The 22,541-nt window shown below is 36.7% G+C and overlaps 3 protein-coding genes across 3 annotated transcripts; 2 read left to right on the forward strand and 1 right to left on the reverse strand.

The window, feature by feature from the left end:
• Window positions 1-2,188: 2,188 nt before the first annotated feature.
• LOC104240348 (protein N-terminal glutamine amidohydrolase) lies at window positions 2,189-7,067 on the forward strand. The gene is made up of 6 exons (XM_009795183.2): window positions 2,189-2,333; window positions 3,567-3,672; window positions 4,208-4,285; window positions 4,376-4,506; window positions 5,019-5,143; window positions 6,464-7,067. Exons 1-6 carry the CDS (start codon window positions 2,269-2,271, stop codon window positions 6,628-6,630), a joined length of 672 nt encoding a protein of 223 aa, XP_009793485.1. The 5' UTR covers window positions 2,189-2,268; the 3' UTR covers window positions 6,631-7,067.
• A 1,669-nt stretch (window positions 7,068-8,736) lies between these two features.
• Window positions 8,737-14,794, forward strand: LOC104240347 (magnesium-chelatase subunit ChlH, chloroplastic). The gene is made up of 5 exons (XM_009795182.2): window positions 8,737-10,422; window positions 10,540-10,622; window positions 11,757-13,559; window positions 13,666-14,142; window positions 14,244-14,794. Exons 1-5 carry the CDS (start codon window positions 9,015-9,017, stop codon window positions 14,619-14,621), a joined length of 4,149 nt encoding a protein of 1,382 aa, XP_009793484.1. The 5' UTR covers window positions 8,737-9,014; the 3' UTR covers window positions 14,622-14,794.
• Window positions 14,795-15,561: 767 nt separating this feature from the next.
• LOC104240346 (probable glycosyltransferase STELLO1) lies at window positions 15,562-20,084 on the reverse strand. The gene is made up of 3 exons (XM_009795181.2): window positions 18,242-20,084; window positions 16,466-16,592; window positions 15,562-16,257 (listed from the first exon to the last, which is right to left on the reverse strand). Exons 1-3 carry the CDS (start codon window positions 19,948-19,950, stop codon window positions 15,790-15,792), a joined length of 2,304 nt encoding a protein of 767 aa, XP_009793483.1. The 5' UTR covers window positions 19,951-20,084; the 3' UTR covers window positions 15,562-15,789.
• Between the last annotated feature and the right edge of the window lie 2,457 nt (window positions 20,085-22,541).

The raw sequence follows: 22,541 nt of genomic DNA on the forward strand, positions 1-22,541 counted from the left end.
ATTGGAATGTGCACTTTTAATCCCTCTCCTTGGGAATATTTACAAATTTACTAGAATTGTTTATCGTTCTACCATTTAATTATCCATGTATTATGTAAAATTTGTGTTATTACTCCATATTTGACGATAATATGATTCTAAACATAGCCCAATTACTATAACATATTTCTTACATATAGGGACCAAAAACATACATTTTAATTAATTGAAGATTCAATGTGTTGAGTCATATATTACAAGGACAGAAATAAGAATTTACAAATAACCGAGGGACCAAATTTATAGTTACACAAATTTCTAAAACTTGTTTCAAAGGACAAGCTTCTAAAGTGTTACATTTCTTTCGTGCACGTAAATTGAAACGAAAAAAATATACAAATATACATTCATTATAATTCTATATAACTAATAAGTGAACAAAACTACCCTTAAGTAAAGGGATTTTAACATATTTGATTGGTCGGTTATAAATAATTATATCTTCTAGCCAAATATAAAAGGGAAAAGGCAAAAATTGTCTCTATACTATCGAAAATTAGTCACGTTTATACCCGTTTCTACTTTCGGTCCAAATATACGCCTACCGTTAGTAAAGTAGACAAAATCATCCCTAACCCTAACAGAAGTCCACCATGGCAGCGGGACCCTTCTCTTAAACTGCCAACTAGGCAAATATTAACCCAAATATTAAAGATCCATGCCCATTTCTTTGACCCATGCTCATTTTTTTGACCCCTCCCTTCCAATTTATACTCATTTCTCTTTACAAATCCATACTCGATCCACCCACTCCCCTCAACTGTTTATTCTTTATTCTTTTTATTTTCATTTTTTTCCTTTACATCCTTATCTTAGCACAATTCCATTCAAAATCAGAAATCTAAGCAAACTTTCTGGCAAAATGAAATGACAAAAAATTCGTCACTGGAGCTCTAACTTTCCAGATTCAAGGCACAAAGATTTAACCAATTCTAATTTAAATAACAAGTTGCAACGTCTTCGGCAGATCAGAAAAAGTGGATAAAATACTCTTTCTTTTTTCCGATCAAGCTCTAACAAAAGGGTACAAATGATAAAAAAAAATCTGATCAGGCGCTGGTCTCTCCATCTTCAAATCATCATCTTGGATTCATAAAAGGATTATAATGAACCAAAGGTCCCAATAGATCTAAAATCACCAGTGAAGCTGGATTTTCGACCAAATTCCGATGAGTATCTTCACTGATGACAAGACAGAGAAAGGAGAAGTTGCCGAAGCTTTTTCCGACCTAACTCCGATGAATTTCTTCACTGATAGTTCTTAATCATGCTTGAACATCTGATTGGAGCACACTACAAGCTTTAAGATTTGAGAATAATAAAAAGAGAAGAAAAGAAAATATAGGGTGGACGGGGAGATGGAAAGTGACGATTTGGGAAACAAATTTTTATATTTGGGCGGTGGAGAGGGCAGATGACATGGCATAAGAGATGGGTGTGTTGGGGGGTCTGGTTTGCCGGCGAGCTTTGGTAGAGAGATAGAGAGTGAGAGAGAGAAAGGTGGGACCCATAAGGTATTTTTATAAGTTGGTTAAAGAAATAGGCATGGACCTTTAATATTTGGGTTAATATTGCCTAATTGGCAGCTTAAGAGAAGGGTCCCGCTGCCACGGTGGACTTCTGTTAGGGTTAGGGATGATTTTGTTTACTTTACTAACGGTAGGCGTATATTTGGACCGAAAGTAGAAACGGGTATAAACGTGACTAATTTTCGATAGTATAGGGACAATTTTGGCCTTTTTCCCAATATAAAATGTATATATTGATTATAAAAATATATATATTATATTCAAATATAAAAATATATATGTTTTGACTATTATTTTAAGGGCTATTAAACTGTATATCCCAAATAAATTCCGGTTCTTTAACCTTTATTGACACCTTACTTTCCCTTTTTCCTAAGACAAAATAAGAAAATTCCAACCGCTCTCCAAATAATAACCGAAAAAGTGTATATTTTATGTATATATATACATTCTTTATGTTATATATAAAAAATATACAAATTTTATTTATTTTTCGACTACCGAATATAAATAGTTTTTGGCGCGGGCTAAAAGTGATAATACCCTAAATTCCAATAACATTAATTTGGACTTAGAAATAAAGAAGTGGGTGCCACGACGTCGTATAGTCCACTTATGTGTTTTTTCCTGCTGATCTCTCTCTACTGAAGAATGAATAACATTAAAACAAGAACTGCAGAATAAATTTTTTTAGAGGAAAATGACGACTTCAAATTTGGAAGTTCCTTTGCAAGTTCCCACCTTTCATCATACCCCTTATTATTGGTACACTCTCTCCTTTTTTTTTTCCTCTTTTTGTTTTTGGGTGGGGGGTGGGGGTGGGGGGGAGGTGGGGCTGGGGTATATATGCATTCTTGAAAAATAGACATAGCTGGCGATTGCTGTTTGTTTATGAAATTTGATGCATAAATGATGATACCCTTTTGGTTTAAAGACCTAATTTTTAAGTGAATTTCACAGCTGAATAGTTTTAGAAAGTATATATGAAAATTGGTCAAGAAAGCTGGTAGGACACCACTGTTACGAAAACCAAATATATTTGTGAAAATTTGTAAATGAATAAAGAACGAGCTGAAATTTTCTTTGTAATGTGAATTAAACAGTTGAAGCCATAGTTTGTATTGTTTTTGGTTTGGTCGGGTTTACCCACCCGGTGTCCGATACCCTCATTGGAGCCCAACTATATCCGGATAAGGCCCACTCAAGGGGGAAATGCTCCCTAACAGGATTTTTTTTCATATCCAGAGCTCGAACCCGAGACCTCTGGTATCTATCCCACCGCACACCATTTCGGTAGTTGAAACCATAGTTGAATGAGTAGAAAAGTGGAATAATTATTTTTTTAGCTAAAAGAAGTAAACGTACTAGTACTATTCTTGTATTTTCTTATTCTTGGTTCTTTATTATTACATGTTGTATCATTCGCTTCCGTTACCCTATTACATTATTGTTACTATTGTTTGTTGCTTTATTTTTTATTGTTTCTTGAGCCGAGGGTCGATCAAAAACAGTCTCTCTACCTTTATAAGGTAGGAGTAAGGCATGCGTACACACTACCCTCCCCAAACCCCACTTATGAGATTACACTGGGTTCTTTGTTGTTGTTGTAAAAGAAGTAAACGAGATAATAACTTGTCAATCTTTTATTTGGTTGAGGAAGTTTAATGTACTAGTGCAAAATAAATTGAAGGTATATTCTGAGCTTATTCAGGAAGAAATTTATCTCCCTTTGTAAAAATATATGGTCATAGCAAGTAGGGAACTTTTGAAACCTGTGGAATCTCTCTATTTAGAATTATTCAACCTAAGTATTTTTCTTCTCAAATTTGACATGTCCGTTTTTAGTTTCCATTCACTTTAAGCTTACGTGCTGAGGATATAGAGGATTCATATGACCCAACTAATTTAGAATTGACACAGTTGATAGAGTGATTAAGATTATCTAGCACTAATGAGAAGTGTTTTCTGTCTGCTTTCTATATTTACTTTTTATTTCAGCGAGGAAAACGTCTACCTGCTATGCAAAAAGCTATGTGATGATGGGCTGGCAAATACCGATGGTTCTGATCTGTTTATTATTTTCATTTCCAATGAGAAGAAGCAGGTAACTACTCTTTGCTCTTCCTTTGGTTACTCGTTACTCTCTTAAGAAGTTCATGCACTTCGATGATACTTCATTTCAGTGAAAATGATACTCGTATAAGATGTGTTTTGCTACTAGTCATGGTAATGTTTTCCGTTATACTAGCGAATAGTTTACTGGATAACAAAATGATGTTAATTACAAGCCTTTGTTTGCAAATAGAATAGACTAATTGTTTATAACATTTGATGAACTTGGTCTTTCGCATTTTGCTTGCCATTTGACAATTCTTTGTATTACATTAACAGTTCAATTTGTCTCTCTATCCCCAACTCCAACAAATAAAAAAGGATGAAGGGAATTTCATGTATACCCGTATCTGAAAATGTTCCAGGGCACTTAAATGAGTTAATGATAAATATGACTTAAACTTTCTAGTATTTTGTTGCCTTCCAGCTTAGTTGGTTTATAAAGGAGAGAGACGGAATGGACGACAGTTAAGTTGTTCCTAGAAAATGTGTTGGGCATATTCACTAGTTTAATGACATGCTTTCAGATTCCTTTGTGGCATCAGAAGGCTAGCCAGCGAGCAGAGGGAGTTATTCTGTGGGACTATCACGTCATTTGTGTACAGGTCAGATTAACCTACTTAGTTCTAGTATAAGCTGTAAAGCTATTAGGGATTTCATGTCCTTAAGTATATCTGGTTGCAATGCTAATGCAGAAAAAGGGAAATGAGAACTCTTCATCGCTAGTGTGGGATTTAGATTCAAGCCTTCCGATTCCATCTCCTCTTGGCTCCTATGTTGCTGAGAGCATTCGTCCATCAATTCAAATATTTTCAGAATTCAAAAGGTAATAACTTTTCTAGTCCCAAGACGAAACATGACTTCATTGAATACATCGATAAAGCTACATATCACTAGAACTTTTGTTCTTAAATGAGGAAGAACTGTTATTTCATTCCCTTCCGTAGTTCCGTTGGAGCTAGATATTTCATATGTGCTCAAATTTAGAATTCTTAAACTTGTGATGCAAAAGTAGTTGTACTGCCTTTCTGTGTGTTATTCTTCGTTCCCGCCTGATGTCATCCTGACCTTAAAACGTTTCTAACTTTCCTTCATACTACATGTTAAACATTTAAGCTCTACTTAGTGAATCTCATTTTTCTATTTATGTTTAATAAATTAGCTTTATTTGTGGTCGATCCTGTAATGGTGGTCTCATGAAATAAATAATGCTCCTTTACTGACCTCTCTGAAGAAATAACTAAAATGTTTTTCTTCTGGTTTTAAGCAATGTTGCCAATATCGTGCATGGAGTAATAAGCTAACTGCAACCACATGAACCAAAATTGGCAATTTCAGGTTCTTTCGAGTTGTGCATGCCCCTATATTTCTCCGACACTTTGCATCTGATAGAAGACACATGAAGGATTCTGCTGGAAATTGGATTGCTGAACCGCCATTGCACGAAGCTATTGTTGCTGAAGGTAAATACAGGAAATAAAAGTTCACAAAATTATGCTTTTGCCATTTGTTGGTAGCGGGTAACTTCATTTTAATGAATGAAAGGACGTCTAGGTTAAATAATTGTTGCTCTCTTAAGTCGGGCACTTATTAAAGTTTCATAGCCTGCATGTTACTTTAGGCACCTAAACTCTGGTTATCTATGCATAAAAAACTCTCTTCAAAACAATTTATGTCTTACAGTAAAAAATAGTGGCATTTCTTTAATGCGTTCTGCATTTATGAAAATACTCGGGCCATTTTGAAATTCTTAGAAGTTCAAGGAACTTTGGTGATTTCTCAAAGCATACCTTTCAGTGAACCTAATCATGGATCACCTTTTGAATTATATAGTTGAAATCCTCAAAGTTTAGCTTCTCAGAGTGTACCTGAATATGTTCTGTATAAAGGTTCATTTAGGATCTATGGTTTCCCTAGTAGTTTACACATTGGAAACTCTAAATAAGTTTAAACATCATTATTTCTAGAAGAAGATTAAGGGCAGCCAGGTGCACTAAGCTCTCGCTATGCGCGGGGTCCGGGGTAGGGTCGGACCTCAAGGATCTATTATACGCATCCTTACCTTGCATTTCTGCAAGATGCTATTTTCACGGCTCGAACCCGTGCCCTCTTGGTCACATGGCAACAACTTTACCAGTTATGTCAAGGCTGACTCCCCTTCTGGAAGAAGATTCATACTAAAAAATTTCAGAGCTAGGATAGTTGAACCTTAATTGACGAAACAACTTTATCTTCATGTTTTGGCTCAGTAAGGTGTAAAATAAGTCGCTACGACTATGGTTGTTTCCTGTTAACTCGGTGTGCAGAGGGAGTCACTTCAAACACGGGGGTATATTTCTTCTCCGTTCTGATTTTAAGTTTATTCTGATCTTTGGTATGTAAACATAACTTTGTTCCCTCGATATAATTTTCAACTTAGAAATACTCAAATGCTTCTTCTAATTCGATTGTTCTCTTTTCACTTTGGTTCATTATCGACGTAATAAATCTCAATATTACCTTTTCGCTTGACAGTCGATTAGTTTGCTCCACTTAAACTTGCTGCACTACATTTGGATATGTTACTGTATCCCTCATCAAACTAACTACCAGTTTGAACCAATATATCTGAGCTAGTATTTGTTCATTGTTAAAATAGGGAAGAACAAATTTACATTAATTATAAATCTGATAGGTAGCTCATGTGATCTAGGGTCATTTGGTGCATTTAGTGAGAAAACATGGTGACCTCTCGTTTATTTGAGCTATAGTTGCTTATTTCGTTTTGCATTTTCCTTGTACAGATGGAACCATACACAACCTGAACGAGTATATTACAGTCTCTCCAGACGATGTTGTGAAAAATGTCGGAGCTGATAATGTCAATGTCGTTTTCGCCGAGAAACTTGGCATTGTAGTTGGTGAAAATGATTTAATGGAATTTTTCTCTTTGATTCCCGATGAGAGTTGAATAATGTACTAGCTGAAAGTTGAATTCATGCTCTAGGATGTTTACATTTGTAAAGAAACCGAAAAAGAAGTGCCTTGTGGTAATTTTGCAAATAGAGGTTGCTGTGGATTCCTCTCGAGCCGAGGGTCTTTCGGAAGGTCTGCGTACACTTTACTTCCTGTGGGATTCCACTGGATTGTTGTTGTTGTTGTTGTTGTTGTTGTTGTTGAGCTGGTGTGGATGAATTGTTGTTTTACCATGTTTGACCAAGTCTTTTTGGGGGGTGATATTTTATTTTGTAGAACTTCTGTTGACATTTTCTGGTGTTAGTAAACATGGTTGAAGGGGAGGGCATACCATATTGTGTAGTGATTTCTTCAAAATACTACATTCTCATGACTTATTAGAAATTTCTCAACTACATTTTTTCCTTTTATTAATGATGATGTTCGGGCCAACTTGTGCGCGCCATAACTATTCCACTGAATATCTACTTTCTCCCAGCAACACAGGTATTAGCTAACTCTGGTCACTAAGGCTTAGACAAGCAGAAAGAAACCACATGTTTAGTTTTAACTATGTTGAACCCTGGTCTCCAATGTTTGAACAAGCTTTTAGCTATATTTTTCACCACCTTCTCATTGTGCTCTAGAAACCTGGAATGCGACCCAAAAAAAAGGGAGTCTGAATATTCAAGAGAGATTTTAGCGTTAATCACTATAAATTCTAAGAACACTTTAATCTTTTATCCGTTCTTTCTTAAACTTCATGTCAACTCAAATAACACCATATAAAATGAACTCGAACAACGCCATATAAAATGAAACAGATAAAGTAGACAATAGTAGAGTTTATAATCAATACAATTGTTACCACCAGCCATAAGTGGTTTATTTTCTTGAATCCTATGGGCCAAATTATGCTCCTATCAATTGTGGGAGAAACTGTGGGAGAATTCGTCTTCATTGTGAGATAATTGGTAATAATTGATTCAAAAGTCTCTATCGATGCTGTATTATATTTCTTTTTCATCATGAGTTGGGGCACTTTGAACTAATATTTTCTTTTACGTAATTATGGACACATTAGCTACTAATTTGTTATATACACAAATGTAATTTTTTTTACACTAACAGTATAGTTTAACTTGTGATAACAGATTATTTGTTATTTTACCTAGGGATATAAGTTTATACGTTGTCAATGTAAAGATCTTTTCATATCACCGTATTTTAATTCTATGTTATATCATTTTTATTATGATACCAATTAATGCTTATTATATAGATTTACATGCAATTATCTTATAAATGACCTCAAACAACAACAATATTTCAGTGAAATCACACAAGTAAGGTCCGAGGAGGGTGAGTATATGCAAACCTTACTTCTTCGTTGTGATCGATAGAGAAGTTATATTTAATAGACTCTTGTCTCAACAAAAATATTTTCAAAATCGGTTGAAAATGTCTTATAAATAATCTAATTAATACTTATCATATGAATTTGCTTGTAAATTCACATATATACTCAGTAAATTCTTAGCCTCAGAATAAAAAGCAAAGTTACTCTGTTTGGCATATTCCAAAATGTGGAATTGTACAAGTGTAATATTTTTTAAAATTTTTATACAAGTTCCAACTCCATTTATTTTACTTTTTATTTTTATTTTTTAACAAAACTTGCTTGGTAGTTTACCTGGCAGAAAAGTAAGATACCTGGACCCATTGAGGTTCACACATAAAATATCATTTCCTTTTCACTCAGAGTCACAAACTCAAAAAAATCAGAATTTTTACAAACAAAAAGAAACTAAATGACTCACCAAAAAATAAAATTAAAAAAAAAAATTCCCTATTTTCTCTCTCATCACAATCCACACTCCACACTCCCTCTTCTCTCTCTGCCCATTCCTTTATTTTAGGAAATCTAAACTGACCAATAGAAACTCAAGAATCATCATCAAACATGACCCCAATCAGATAGAAAATACAACAAAAAGGTACAAAATCTCATAATTTTACTTCCAACTTTTTGATACATACCCTTCTTGCCACGTGTCCCTTTGTCTCACCACTAACTTAAACCCCTCAAATAAAATAAAAACAGCTATATTTTCACTCAAATTTCTTAACTTCCATAACAGCCACTACTCTCCACATAAAACTATAAACTTAGAACATTTCACTTGAAAAAAAAGAGAGAAACTGAAGAACAAATCTTTTCTCAAAACACAATCTATAGGAAGTTAAATTCAACTTCCACACTCCCAAGATTCTTGTTTCAACTTTCTTTTAGTCTTTTTTCTTGGTTTTTTTTGAGTTTTTTATACTCTTCTGTACATTTTGTGTAGAATCAAGAAACCAAAGAGTTAAAGTTTGAAACTTTTTTACAAGTTTGAAACAATGGCTTCTTTGGTTTCTTCACCATTTACATTACCAAGTTCAAAAGTTGAACATTTGTCATCCATTTCTCAAAAACATTACTTTCTTCACTCATTTCTTCCCAAGAAAACAAACCCCACTTACTCAAAATCACCAAAGAAATTCCAATGTAATGCTATTGGCAATGGTTTATTCACTCAAACAACTCAAGAAGTTAGGAGAATTGTACCTGAAAATACTCAGGGACTTGCTACTGTGAAAATAGTGTATGTTGTATTAGAAGCCCAGTACCAAGCATCACTTACTGCTGCTGTTCAAACACTGAACAAGAATGGTAAGTTTGCTTCTTTTGAGGTTGTGGGGTATTTGGTTGAGGAGCTTAGAGATGAGAATGCTTATAAAATGTTTTGTAAAGATCTTGAGGATGCAAATGTGTTTATTGGTTCATTGATTTTTGTGGAAGAATTGGCTTTGAAAGTGAAAACTGCAGTGGAGAAAGAAAGGGACAGGCTTGATGCAGTTTTGGTGTTTCCATCAATGCCTGAGGTGATGAGGTTGAACAAGTTGGGATCTTTTAGTATGTCACAATTGGGGCAATCAAAAAGTCCATTTTTTGAGCTTTTCAAGAAGAAGAAATCTTCTTCTGCTGGTTTTTCTGATCAGATGTTGAAGCTTGTGAGGACATTGCCTAAGGTTTTGAAGTATTTACCAAGTGATAAAGCTCAAGATGCTAGGTTGTATATACTAAGTTTGCAGTTTTGGCTTGGAGGTTCACCTGATAATTTGGTGAATTTCTTGAAAATGATATCTGGTTCTTATGTTCCTGCTCTTAAAGGGATGAAAATCGACTATTCGGATCCGGTTTTGTACTTGGATAGTGGAATTTGGCATCCTTTGGCTCCTTGTATGTATGATGATGTGAAGGAGTATTTGAATTGGTATGCAACAAGGAGAGATACTAATGAGAAACTCAAGAGTTCAAATGCTCCTGTTGTTGGTCTGGTTTTGCAGAGGAGTCATATTGTTACTGGTGATGAGAGTCATTATGTGGCTGTGATCATGGAATTGGAGGCAAAAGGGGCTAAAGTTATCCCAATTTTCGCCGGTGGGCTAGACTTTTCGGGGCCGGTTGAGAGATACTTCATTGATCCTATTACAAAGAAGCCTTTTGTGAATTCAGTAATATCACTTACTGGTTTTGCACTTGTTGGAGGGCCAGCAAGACAAGATCATCCAAGGGCTATTGAGGCTTTGATGAAGCTAGATGTGCCTTATATTGTGGCATTGCCTTTGGTTTTCCAAACAACAGAGGAATGGTTGAACAGTACTTTGGGGCTGCATCCTATTCAGGTGGCTCTACAAGTTGCTCTCCCTGAGCTGGATGGAGGCATGGAGCCCATCGTATTCGCCGGTCGCGATCCAAGAACAGGCAAGTATACTTCTTTGTTCTTTCCCTTAGCAATGTTGATTTCCATTTTTATTAGATATGAAATGCAAAAATATATTTAGTTTGATTAGTTTTCCTAACATTACTTGAAATATGCAGGGAAATCACATGCTCTTCACAAAAGAGTGGAGCAGCTTTGCACCAGGGCAATCAAATGGGGAGAGCTAAAGAGAAAAACAAAGGTATGCGTGCTGAAATATTGGTTCTTGCCCCCTAGTCTTGAAATATTGGTTCTATTCATATTGGTTTAGATTAAAAGATAAGATTTTTTTACTGGTTTTAAGGTAATGCATTGGATAATAGAAATAATGAAACACCTCAAAACGGTGCTTAGACCAAGGGTAAATTTCACAAATGGTCATATAACTTAGTTATTCCAATGACAATTGATTTGATATGAGAAAGTGTAATTAACATTGTCAATTGCTTGCAAATACTTGACAAGTAATTGACAATATCAAGTTGTCTTAGAGCAACGGTCAAGTTGTCTCCGTGTCCGTGTGACCTATAGGTCACGGGTTTGAGCCGTGGAATCAGCCATTGATGCTTGCACTAGGGTAGGCCCCTTTGCCCTTCCCCAGACCCTGCAGGATGCTTTGTGTACCGGGCTGCCCAATTACTCACAAATCCTGATTAACATGAACCAATTTCTTTGAGTAAGTGGAAATTAATATGGACCATTGATAGAACTCTTTTATCTTTCACTTAGAAATACTATTTGATGTAGAGATGTTTAAGAGTTCCCTTCTTCTATTGTTTAAACTTTGATCACTTTCATTAGGACTTCAGCAAGTCTCATGGATTCTGAAATGACTGTTTTGATATTTTATCATGATCACAAGTTGCAAATTAGGATAAAATTCTCGTACGCTACCAGGAATTTTCCATTTTCCTGTTTAGGGTCAGAGTTGTACAATTTCTCTATCTTACAATGGTCATAGACTAAAGGGACAACAATATTGAAACTTGGAGACCTGTGGTTCCCTTTTCATAATTCTCCCTAAATGTGTATTATGATCTTTGTTAGCTAGAATTAGAAGGGGAGCCTTGGAGTAACTGGTAAAGTTGCTGCCATGTGACAGGGAGGTCATGGGTTCGAACTGTGGAAACAACCTCTTGTAGAAATACAGGGTAAGGCTGCATATATAAGACCCTTGTGGTCCGGCTCTTCCCCGGACCCTGCGCATAGCGGGAGCTTAGTGCACTGGGCTGCTCTTTTATTAGCTAGAATTATTTGGTGGATTTTTTAATCTAATTATGTTGCATTATAACAATTTCTGCTACTGATGCTCAATGTGTAACCTAACAATGTGCAGGCTGATAAGAGGTTGGCAATCACTGTCTTCAGCTTTCCTCCAGACAAAGGCAATGTTGGAACTGCTGCATACTTGAATGTCTTTGCCTCCATATACTCTGTGCTCAAAGATCTCAAGAAAGACGGCTACAATGTTGAGGGGCTGCCTGAGACTTCTGCAGAACTGATTGAAGAAGTAATTCACGACAAAGAAGCTCAGTTCAGCAGCCCAAATCTTAACATAGCTTACAAGATGAGCGTTAGAGAATACCAGAAGCTAACACCCTATGCTACTGCTCTTGAAGAGAACTGGGGGAAAGCACCTGGTAATTTGAACTCTGATGGAGAAAATCTCTTGGTATATGGTAAACAGTATGGTAATGTCTTTATCGGTGTTCAGCCCACATTTGGATACGAGGGTGACCCGATGAGACTTCTGTTCTCCAAATCAGCTAGCCCTCACCATGGTTTTGCTGCATACTATTCCTTTGTGGAGAAAATTTTCAAAGCTGATGCAGTTCTCCACTTTGGTACTCATGGTTCTCTTGAGTTCATGCCAGGTAAACAGGTGGGGATGAGCGATGCTTGTTTTCCCGATAGTCTCATTGGGAACATTCCCAATGTCTATTACTATGCAGCAAACAACCCATCTGAAGCAACTATTGCCAAACGAAGGAGTTACGCGAATACCATTAGCTACTTGACTCCTCCGGCTGAGAATGCTGGACTCTACAAGGGACTCAAGCAGCTCAGCGAGCTCATTTCCTCATACCAATCTTTGAAAGACTCAGGCCGTGGCCAACAGATTGTGAACTCTATCATCAGTACAGCTAGACAGTGTAATCTTGACAAGGATGTTGATCTTCCAGAAGAAGGGGAGGAAATCTCGGCCAAAGAGCGTGACCTTGTGGTAGGAAAAGTATACTCTAAGATTATGGAGATCGAGTCTCGTCTTCTGCCATGTGGACTTCACATCATTGGTGAACCTCCAACAGCCATGGAAGCAGTTGCTACTCTCGTCAACATTGCTGCATTGGACCGACCTGAAGAGGGTATTTCTGCCCTTCCATCTATATTGGCTGCGACGGTTGGAAGAAGCATTGAGGAGATTTACAGAGGAAATGACCAGGGCATCTTACGAGATGTGGAGCTGCTCCGTCAAATTACTGAGGCATCACGTGGAGCAATATCAGCATTTGTCGAACGTACGACAAACAACAAGGGTCAGGTTGTGAATGTCAATGACAAGCTAACCTCAATCCTTGGTTTTGGTATAAATGAACCATGGATCCAGTATTTGTCAAACACCCAATTTTACAGAGCTGATAGGGAAAAGCTCAGAGTTCTATTCCAGTTCTTGGGAGAGTGTCTGAAGCTAATTGTCGCTAACAACGAGGTGGGAAGCTTGAAACAGGCTCTAGAAGGGAAATATGTTGAACCAGGTCCAGGAGGGGATCCCATCAGAAACCCGAAAGTTTTGCCTACTGGGAAAAACATCCATGCTTTGGACCCACAAGCCATTCCCACAATAGCAGCAGTGCAGAGTGCCAAAATTGTTGTTGAAAGATTGTTGGAGAGGCAAAAGGCCGACAACGGTGGCAAGTACCCGGAGACTGTTGCTCTGGTTCTTTGGGGAACAGACAACATCAAGACCTATGGAGAGTCATTGGCACAGGTTATGTGGATGATTGGTGTTAGGCCAGTTACAGATTCGTTAGGACGGGTTAACCGGGTGGAACCTGTTAGTCTTGAAGAGCTTGGAAGGCCTAGAGTTGATGTTGTTGTCAACTGCTCTGGGGTGTTCAGAGATCTCTTCATTAATCAGGTATTGGCACTAGTGCAATATCAAGCTGTTCTATTTACAATATCTTCTGCTTGTTCTATTAGATTACAAACACAGATGATGATTATTGTTTTTTTTGTTCCAATAGATGAATCTCCTTGACCGAGCAGTCAAGATGGTTGCAGAGCTCGACGAGCCAGAAGACCAAAACTACATCAGGAAACATGCACTTGAACAAGCAAAAACACTCGGAGTTGATGTTCGTGAAGCTGCTACAAGGATCTTCTCAAATGCTTCAGGATCTTACTCTTCCAACATTAACCTTGCTGTTGAGAATTCAACATGGAATGATGAGAAGCAACTTCAAGACATGTACTTGAGCCGAAAGTCATTTGCATTTGACTGTGATGCTCCTGGTGTTGGCATGACTGAGAAGAGGAAAGTTTTTGAGATGGCTCTTAGCACGGCTGATGCCACATTCCAGAACCTTGACTCATCAGAAATTTCACTCACAGACGTGAGTCACTACTTCGATTCAGACCCAACCAACCTTGTGCAGAACCTCAGGAAAGACGGGAAGAAGCCTAGTGCATACATTGCTGACACCACTACTGCTAATGCTCAGGTGAGTGTTATCACTTGTTTGATAACTCGAAATATGTAACTCATTCAGTTCACAGAAGCTCTTTTACTTTATGTCTAATGCCTACTTACATGATGATTCAGGTACGTACGTTGTCTGAGACTGTGAGGCTTGATGCAAGGACAAAGTTGTTGAACCCTAAGTGGTATGAAGGCATGCTATCCACTGGCTACGAAGGAGTTCGTGAGATTGAGAAACGATTAACTAACACAGTGGGATGGAGTGCAACTTCAGGCCAAGTTGATAATTGGGTATATGAAGAAGCCAACACAACCTTCATTCAAGATCAGGAGATGTTGAACAGGCTCATGAACACAAACCCAAATTCTTTCAGGAAGTTGCTTCAGACATTCTTGGAAGCCAACGGGCGTGGATACTGGGAAACTTCTGAAGAGAACATTGAGAAACTCAAGCAATTATACTCAGAAGTTGAAGACAAGATTGAGGGAATCGATCGATAAATGTATAGCAAATAAAATGATCTCTGATTGTTGCCTTTCTGTTTCCTAACTGTTGCTGATGTGAATTCCTTTGACAGTCCCCAGTGTAATTTTGTTCATTTTTGGGGATGTCCTTCTACTTCTGTGAGAAAATACTGCTTCCTTATAATCAAATTTGAGCTTGAAACTTGCAATTGTCTTCGTCTTCTCAAAATGTTACTTCTACAGTAGGTCTGGTACGACGGAAGTCATTTTCTAGGAAGATTTTTTTTATGAGAAAATCGTTTTCTGGTGATCGGTAACTAGAAATCATTTTTCAAGGAAAACATATCCATCAAAGAGGAGAATGGTCGGAAATCATTTTACTTACAATTATCTTGACTATTAATTTCATGTTATTTGTTCCAACTAACACTTAGACGTTATTATTAATAATTAGTACCTAAAAGATTCATCATAAAACTCTCGGTTGCTAATAATATTATAGCTCTTCAATATATATTTTTGCGCAAAATATGTTTCACTCACCAACCAAACAATGGATATTTGCAAAATATGTTTCACTCACCAACCAAACAATGGATACTTTTCATGGAGATGACTTCTGTCTTACCAAGCACACTCCAAATGTGTCAACTATAGTCTTGGGACATTTATAGTTCAACTGTTCGAACATCAGCAGCAACAATAACAACAACGACCCAGTGAAATCCCACTAGTGGGGTCTGGATAGGGTAGTGTGTATGCAGACCTTACCCTTACCTCGAGGGGGTAGAGAGGCTATTTCCGACAGACCCTCGGCTCAAGAACTGTTCGAACATCAAAATTTTAAAAAAAAATATGAAAGCAATATTAACTTTCTCATCTGTATACATGTACAGGACTGAAAATGTACAAAGATTGTTCTGTGGAACTTTAGCATATTCAAAAGCAAAATGAAAAAAAAATTGAAAATCGGAAGAAAGCTAGTAACACTGTTTTCTCCTTCAATTCTCTTGCCACAAAATTTTGAGAGTTAAAATAGTAGTACAACAAAAATCTACAAGAGCACAAAACCTTCCTTTCACCCCATTCCCCCTACTAAAGAATGGTATAAAAGAATAGCAGAATTCAGCTGCACATAAACTTTACATGTTTTACATTTTCCCTGTGGGATCCTTCAAGTATCTTTACTGAATCTATCATTATACTATACCAACTCCATTAATAGGGGATCACCTGCTGCCATAACTCTGATCAGCTTTATGAACTCTTGTTCACTTGATACTTTCCACGGGTGAATTGCAGGCGCTTCGGCTGAATAAAATGTTGTCAAATTACCCTGAGACTTCTTCTTGTAAATCATTGAATTCAACACTGAATCAAAATTCTGCGGAGAATCCATCGCCATAAAAAACATTGGCACTGCAACCTTATGATGCATGTCTAGATTCCCCACTAGATTAACGAGGTCGACAAAGTCGGATACAAAACGTCGAGGGATGTAGAATATCTCTGAACTGCATAGTGTTAAGGTCTCGTCATTTTTCATCGACTCTTTGAAATTGACTTGCAAATGTACTGGCATTGTTGCTACCACTTTCTTAATGACGTCTGCTTGCTTCACAAACCAGTCTGAATTGCCAGCAACTGAAACAGAGTGCCACGACTTGGATAACTGCATAATAAGAAAGAGATGCGATGACTATGAATAACAGAAAGAAGTACAAGTAATAACATAAGAAACGAGAGAATTTAACAGTAAAATGCCTTTAATTAAACCATAAAAAGTAGGAATTGGCTGAATCTGTAACAAGAAACAAAAAATAGATACCTCCCACTAACAAGATTGATACCAAAAATAAGGATTTCATATATGTACTTACCTTGTTTGTTATCCAGAGCTTAGATTTGTCAGCTTGAAGTAAGTTCCAGTAATTAAGGATAGTGTCGTCCTGAAGAAATAGAAAGCCTTCTGCACTAGAGTATCTATCAAATAACTTTGGCGCATACCTGAAACAAAATTTGCCAACATTCTATTTAAATCAAGAATATTGGAACTTTCATGTAGCCAAGAGAAAAATTTAGACAAACATGATTAGAATAGTTCTCGAATAAAGAAAAACTAGAAAGTCATGGTATTTTTGCATATGCTATGGTAGGAGTATCTTCCATTACTGCTAGCATTTATTTACTGGTTGGTACAACAAGAGTCACGGATTGCAACAAGGGTTGCAACCGAAGTTCTATCCAGAACTGAATTAGAATACGAAGCAAAGAAACTAGATGTTTAAGAAAAAGACTTCACATTTCATTTAATGAGCTTATCAACAATCAAAGAGTGGAGTAATAAGTCAGAAGCAAATTCTCCGGGCAAGCACCATTATAGCAGCAAGTCCTGTTTCGCACAAGATCTTCCTGTTTGTAGGAACAATTATATGCAATGACAATCGCCTAAACCAACATATAGTGCCACAGTCTCCGACAGACAAAATTTCTGCTCACACGTAAATAGAATGGGGACACATTAATATGTTAAGGTTACTACATATTCCTTGTATGGTGAACTGCATTTTACTGACCTATTTCACTTTATGAGTCAGCTATCTCCTACTATCTTATTGTTGTTAATGCTGGGTGCTACTGCTTTCTTTTCGTCTCTCGTGAACCGAGGGTCTATCGGAAATAGCCTCTCTACCTTCAAGGTCGGGGTAAGGTCTGCGTACACACTACCCTCCCCAGACCCCATTTGTGGGATTACACTAGGTTTTTTTTTTGTTGTTGTTGTTTATGAATCAGCTATCTTTATATTAAGGAATAGCGATTGATGGCTTTCAAGTTGTTACAATTTAATAGTTTTAGGTCACTCTCCAACATCATCTGTAGAGAATCCTCAAGTCAACTCAACACTTTATGCTAGTAATAAGCTAAACTTCCAGGAAAAATAAAGAAATTGGTAACTTTGATATCATCAAGTGCAGAAACAGCTCCAATATGATTCTATCACAAAACCTTTTTGACTAGCGGAAGTGAATGGTTAATGGTGGGTAATGGTTGCATGTACCCAACAGCAAGCAGATCGTCAGACAAAAAGGCATGAATAGCGGAAGTGAATGGTTAATGGTGGGTAAGGATATGCCTCTTCGCTGGGAAAGCTTAGAGGAGAAGAAGGAGATATAGAGAATGGTACATGGCGCCTCTAGCACTCATGTGGACCATTTAGAAGAGAGAAACCAAAGGTCGCCGGAGGGGATCTAGAAGTACTCCACAGATTCTTACCTTTTGTTAAATTTTTTTATTGGAGCACTTATGGGATCTGATTAATAACAGCATTAGTTACTCTTTTACATTTTTTTTGAGATTCTCTACCTTTTTTATACGCCTTGTATACAGGGTCCTGACTTTCCTATTGTATCAGTACAACCATTACTTAATTAGGAAGGCAGCATTGTGACTACTGAGTTCCATCAATAATTAGTTCTCACTCTCGCATGACAACTCTCAGTGCGCTCACTGATTTATCTACTGATCACCTCTACCAAAAGAATGGGAACCAATGTATAACAAATAATTTTTTCTGAGAAAGGAAAACATTCAACGGAAACCAGAGACTTTTTCCCAAAAAACTAAAAATTGAAAGAAAAAGGATATTGATGACTAACCTGTAAATATAATCCACATTTCCTTTTTCAACGGCAAGATCTACATTCTTCTGGTTGGACAATATGATAACCGTCTTAAATATCCTTCCATAAAGCAATCTCCACTCTAAGGCAGTACGTTCAACAGGTCCACTACAAAAGATTACGAGCACAACATTGCCGAAATTCTTCCTCCATTTGATCAAATTGGCGATTTCATAATTCACTGTACCTATCTCTTCTACACCAAGATGCACAGATGGCAACTTCTGAGGTACAAATTCCTTCCTGTCACCATGGCCTATACTTGCCCTTGGCCGATCTAACTCCAAAGACATTAGTCGAGGTTGCATGTACCCAACAGCAAGCAGATCTTGAAGCCATGCAGCGGCAAACTTGACATCTTGCTCGGTCCAAAAGCCTTCTTCAGCCATTGCATAGCTTAACTCCAATATCTTTTCAAACAACCTGTGTTTACCTGATCTCCACGCTACCAAAAACTTGGTTAAACGGCCAACATTTACGTGTAGATCTTTCTCTTCTGAAAAAGGATATCCCTCGATTCTATCATACCGATGAATAGTGGGAGGATACACTACAACATATCCACCAATCTCCCATAATAGCCTCTGCGCCCAATATCCTCTTAAAACATCAGAAGCCATTGTACTAACAGAAACTGGCAGCATCAAACCCCAAAATGCAGAAGAATGAAAAATCGTATTAAACGAATTAACTGGCACCATCATACCCTGGGGCAACGCCACTTTCGGTGCATGCTCATCGAATCTAATATCAAACGCTTCAAGCCCTGACTTCCTAGTAAAATAAAACACCGAATCCACATCCGGTAAACCATTCGAGATCCCTTGCTGGATAAACTGCCTTCCACCAAAAATCTCAGTGTAAAACTCCTCATGTCCAATCTCACCCACATTTTCCAATGGCAAACCTCTAGGCCAAACGGAACGTTGCCCGAAATGGATATAAGGGTTCACCACAGTCCTATTAGGATTATCATGACTATACTGCAAAATCACCTCTTGCCTAGCACCCTCACCAATCAATTCAACATCAAAATGTTTACCAATATCATCATCAATCACAACACCGCGATCATCGACATCCAAAATCTTTTTAGCACCATGTTGTATAGCAAACAAATAACCAACACTTTTTCTAACATAAGAATCATAAGGCAAGTAATCAACAACCCTATATCCTAACTTAGCTTGCATTTCCAAAGACAAATAAATTGTACCTTTCAAAATCCAATCTTTAGGAGTTTTTGAATTCCCAATTGCAAGAACCTGCCACCCTTTGATCCTTACCAGCTTTTTAAGCTCTTCTGATGGATAATCTGAAACAGAAACCACAATCCATTTCTCAGATTTAAAATTTGCATAAGGTGTAGACTTATCTGAGATTCTTGGTATATCATTCCACTTAATTCTGGGAAATTCAGGTTTAATAGAGTGAGTTTGAGTTGACTGCAAACAAAGGAGAGTAGTGGTGTCACCAGCAGCACTATGGAGGTAGAAAAAAATGGCAATTGTGGAGATTAAGAATAAAAAGGTGAGAACTTTATAAAGATTTTCAGAAACCCATGTAGAAAAATCAAGATTCTTGGCATTTGATGATACTGATAAGGGAATTGATGATCTTTCCCTAGTGGGTTTTGGTCCTTTTGGTGATTTAGGACCAGAACCCTCACGATCTTGGACTAACATTGAAATCCCACCTCCACAATTCACACACACACACAGTACACAAAAATGTGACTAAAATTTGAATCTTTATATGAGAAAGTTCAAGTCTTGATTCTTAAATCTAGCATTTGACTAAAGTTTGAATCTTTAAGAGTATGCGAAATGTTACAAAATGAGTGTTTTTGTGTTTGCCGACAAGGGATGGATTGGGGGTGGGGGGTGGGGGGTGGGGTGGGGGTTGCTTTAGCTTGAAGGTTAACTTCAGTTGGAGCAGTTTGGTGAGAGGTATACTTTAAGACTCAAAATTTTCTAATTTTTTTTTTTTTTCAATTTGGATCTAGGTGTATTTTATTTGTTGGGTAGTGGTCATTTGTTTAATATTTTTATTTTTTTGTTACTTTATTTATGTTGATGATCTGGAATTGGGTGGCCAATAACTCAAGAATAGACAAATCAACAACTGAAAAGATTTCTGAAAAATGAAAAATCAACTCAATGGATTAAGACATAGAAGTCAAGGAAAGAATAGCAAAAGTGGACAAAACTTTATGTGTAAGTTATTTGTTGAAGTTTTACCATAACAACGCTTCAATGCAAATAAATTGAAGTTAGTTATATGAATTCTTAGTGATCATATTTTTATTTTTAAATTTATTTCAGGTTAATATTATATAAAATAAAAATAAAAAGTTTAGAATATACAAAATAAGGTTAAGACTCTTAAAAACATAGGATTAAAGTAAATATAGCAAGATAACTAAAACATATTTCTAACTAATCGGTATCTTCTATATAAACATTTTATCTTTCATTGTATTTTGTGTCTTATTTTTATTAAGTCTGTAGGTATTTTAGGGAATTGTAGGTATTACAAGATAACTTCTTTCACGTGATCTTAGGTCTACCTTGTCCCTTTTTTAACAACTTCATACATAACCAAATCATCTCAATATGCAATCTCTTTTTGTCCCCAATACGTGTTACTTACACCCTTTTACTTATTGGACAACGTTTACTTCCGTATAATATTACTGTTCTTACAATTGTTTTATTTATTGAAATTATGGGCCTCGAAAATTAACATGTGAACCCAAAATTAGGATGAAAATTGGGCAAAGTGAATAAACGACCATTTTTAAAGATGCTATTTATGGATTAACTAGTACTTATTTTGTCCGAAAATTTTGAACTAATAATCTTATTTTTCTGGACAATTCAAGATATTTTTATCCGAAAAATTGAACTGAAAAACTAAAATTCAGGATGCATTGGCTAATTCCTTAATAGCATCCATTTAAAGTGGCTACCTAGTGTCATTTCTAAATGAAAATTGGTGAAAATAACACGGGCTAGCCAGATTTCGGAGTGATAGTTGAAAAATAGCCAGTGTTTTGCGAAGTCATTGAAAAATAGCCAATACGTAAAGTTCCAGCATAATATGCTGGATTATGGAGCTAATGCGCATAAACTTCCAGCATATTATATTGGAACTCCAGCACAAAGAAAGTTTCCAGCATAATATGTTGGATTATGGAGCTTCTGCATAAAAACTTCCAGCATATTATGATGGAGCTCCAGCACATTATGAAATTCCAGCACATTATGCTGGAATCTCATATGTAAAAAAAAATTGAACTCCAGCATATTATGCTAGAATAGTTTCGGAATTTTAAGAGTGTTTTTTATTCAAATTTTATCTTTATATGAAAAGTGGCTATATTTCGATTACTTTGAATGTAGCTATTTTTCAATGGAATTTTTACCTCCTATAGCAAAGGTTAACACCTTATTTATTTTAAATAAATACCATTTAAAAAATTATATTCTATAGATACCTTTTAATGTTTATAACAAAATATCTAATTTTGGTTACCTCCTACCCCTAAGCCACTAAATACGCTATTCAATTACACTATTTTCTCTTTCTTTCTCTCTCTCTCTCTCTCTCTCTCTCTCTCTCTCTCTCTCTCTCTCTCTCTCTTTACTTTGGTACATGTCGTTCTCTTCCCCATTTCCTGAAAACACGATGCTCAATCTCAACAAAGATCGTGCCACCAAAAGCCCAAGCATTACCAAGAATACCAATGTCGCCACAGATATCGCTGCCATCTTTAGTATCTGACTGATGCTTGTACCCAATTACAGTCATTAACTGCCTTTGTGGCATGTGTAATTTTCATTCTCTATCGTCGTCGACAGAAGAAAAGTGATGTTGGTTCGTCTTTGATCTCCAATAGCATTCTTTCTTATCCCTCCTCAATAACGGACCCTGGAAAGGCTTCACACTATTTCGGAATTCACGTATTTGACTACAATGAACTACAAGAAGCCACAAGCAATTTCAACGGAGTTTGGGGCTTTTGGTGGCACTATCTCCTCTAGGGTTTTTTCTTGAACAAAGACGACGGAGTTTGGGGCCGAGCAACTTGATTTTCTGTTAATATTTCAATGTATTTTCAACGTATCACGCTGTATTCCATTGTATTCATTGTCTTTTTTCATTATAATTCAACGTATCTCGCTGTATTCTATGTATTTCATTGTATTCACTGTCTTTTTTCAATTGCATTTCAATGTATCCCGTTGTATTTTATTGTATTCACTATCTCTCT

The sequence above is a fragment of the Nicotiana sylvestris genome, chromosome 4 (assembly GCF_000393655.2).
Source record: "Nicotiana sylvestris chromosome 4, ASM39365v2, whole genome shotgun sequence".
In the NCBI taxonomy this organism is placed as follows: Eukaryota; Viridiplantae; Streptophyta; class Magnoliopsida; order Solanales; family Solanaceae; genus Nicotiana; species Nicotiana sylvestris.

Bases quoted from the DNA above. Each gene is read 5' to 3' on its own strand.
- LOC104240346 (XM_009795181.2), bottom strand. From the start codon at position 19,950: ATGTTAGTCCAAGATCGTGAGGGTTCTGGTCCTAAATCACCAAAAGGA. The intron at 16,593-18,241 runs GTTAGTCATCAA...ATTTTGTTTCAG, and splicing joins AATGTGGATTATATTTACAG to GTATGCGCCAAAGTTATTTG. The intron at 16,258-16,465 runs GTAAGTACATAT...CTTATTATGCAG, and splicing joins AGCTCTGGATAACAAACAAG to TTATCCAAGTCGTGGCACTC.
- LOC104240347 (XM_009795182.2), top strand. From the start codon at position 9,015: ATGGCTTCTTTGGTTTCTTCACCATTTACATTACCAAGTTCAAAAGTT. The intron at 10,623-11,756 runs GTATGCGTGCTG...AACAATGTGCAG, and splicing joins AGCTAAAGAGAAAAACAAAG to GCTGATAAGAGGTTGGCAAT. The intron at 13,560-13,665 runs GTATTGGCACTA...TTGTTCCAATAG, and splicing joins GAGATCTCTTCATTAATCAG to ATGAATCTCCTTGACCGAGC.
- LOC104240348 (XM_009795183.2), top strand. From the start codon at position 2,269: ATGACGACTTCAAATTTGGAAGTTCCTTTGCAAGTTCCCACCTTTCAT. The intron at 2,334-3,566 runs GTACACTCTCTC...TTTTTATTTCAG, and splicing joins CATCATACCCCTTATTATTG to CGAGGAAAACGTCTACCTGC. The intron at 3,673-4,207 runs GTAACTACTCTT...ACATGCTTTCAG, and splicing joins TTTCCAATGAGAAGAAGCAG to ATTCCTTTGTGGCATCAGAA.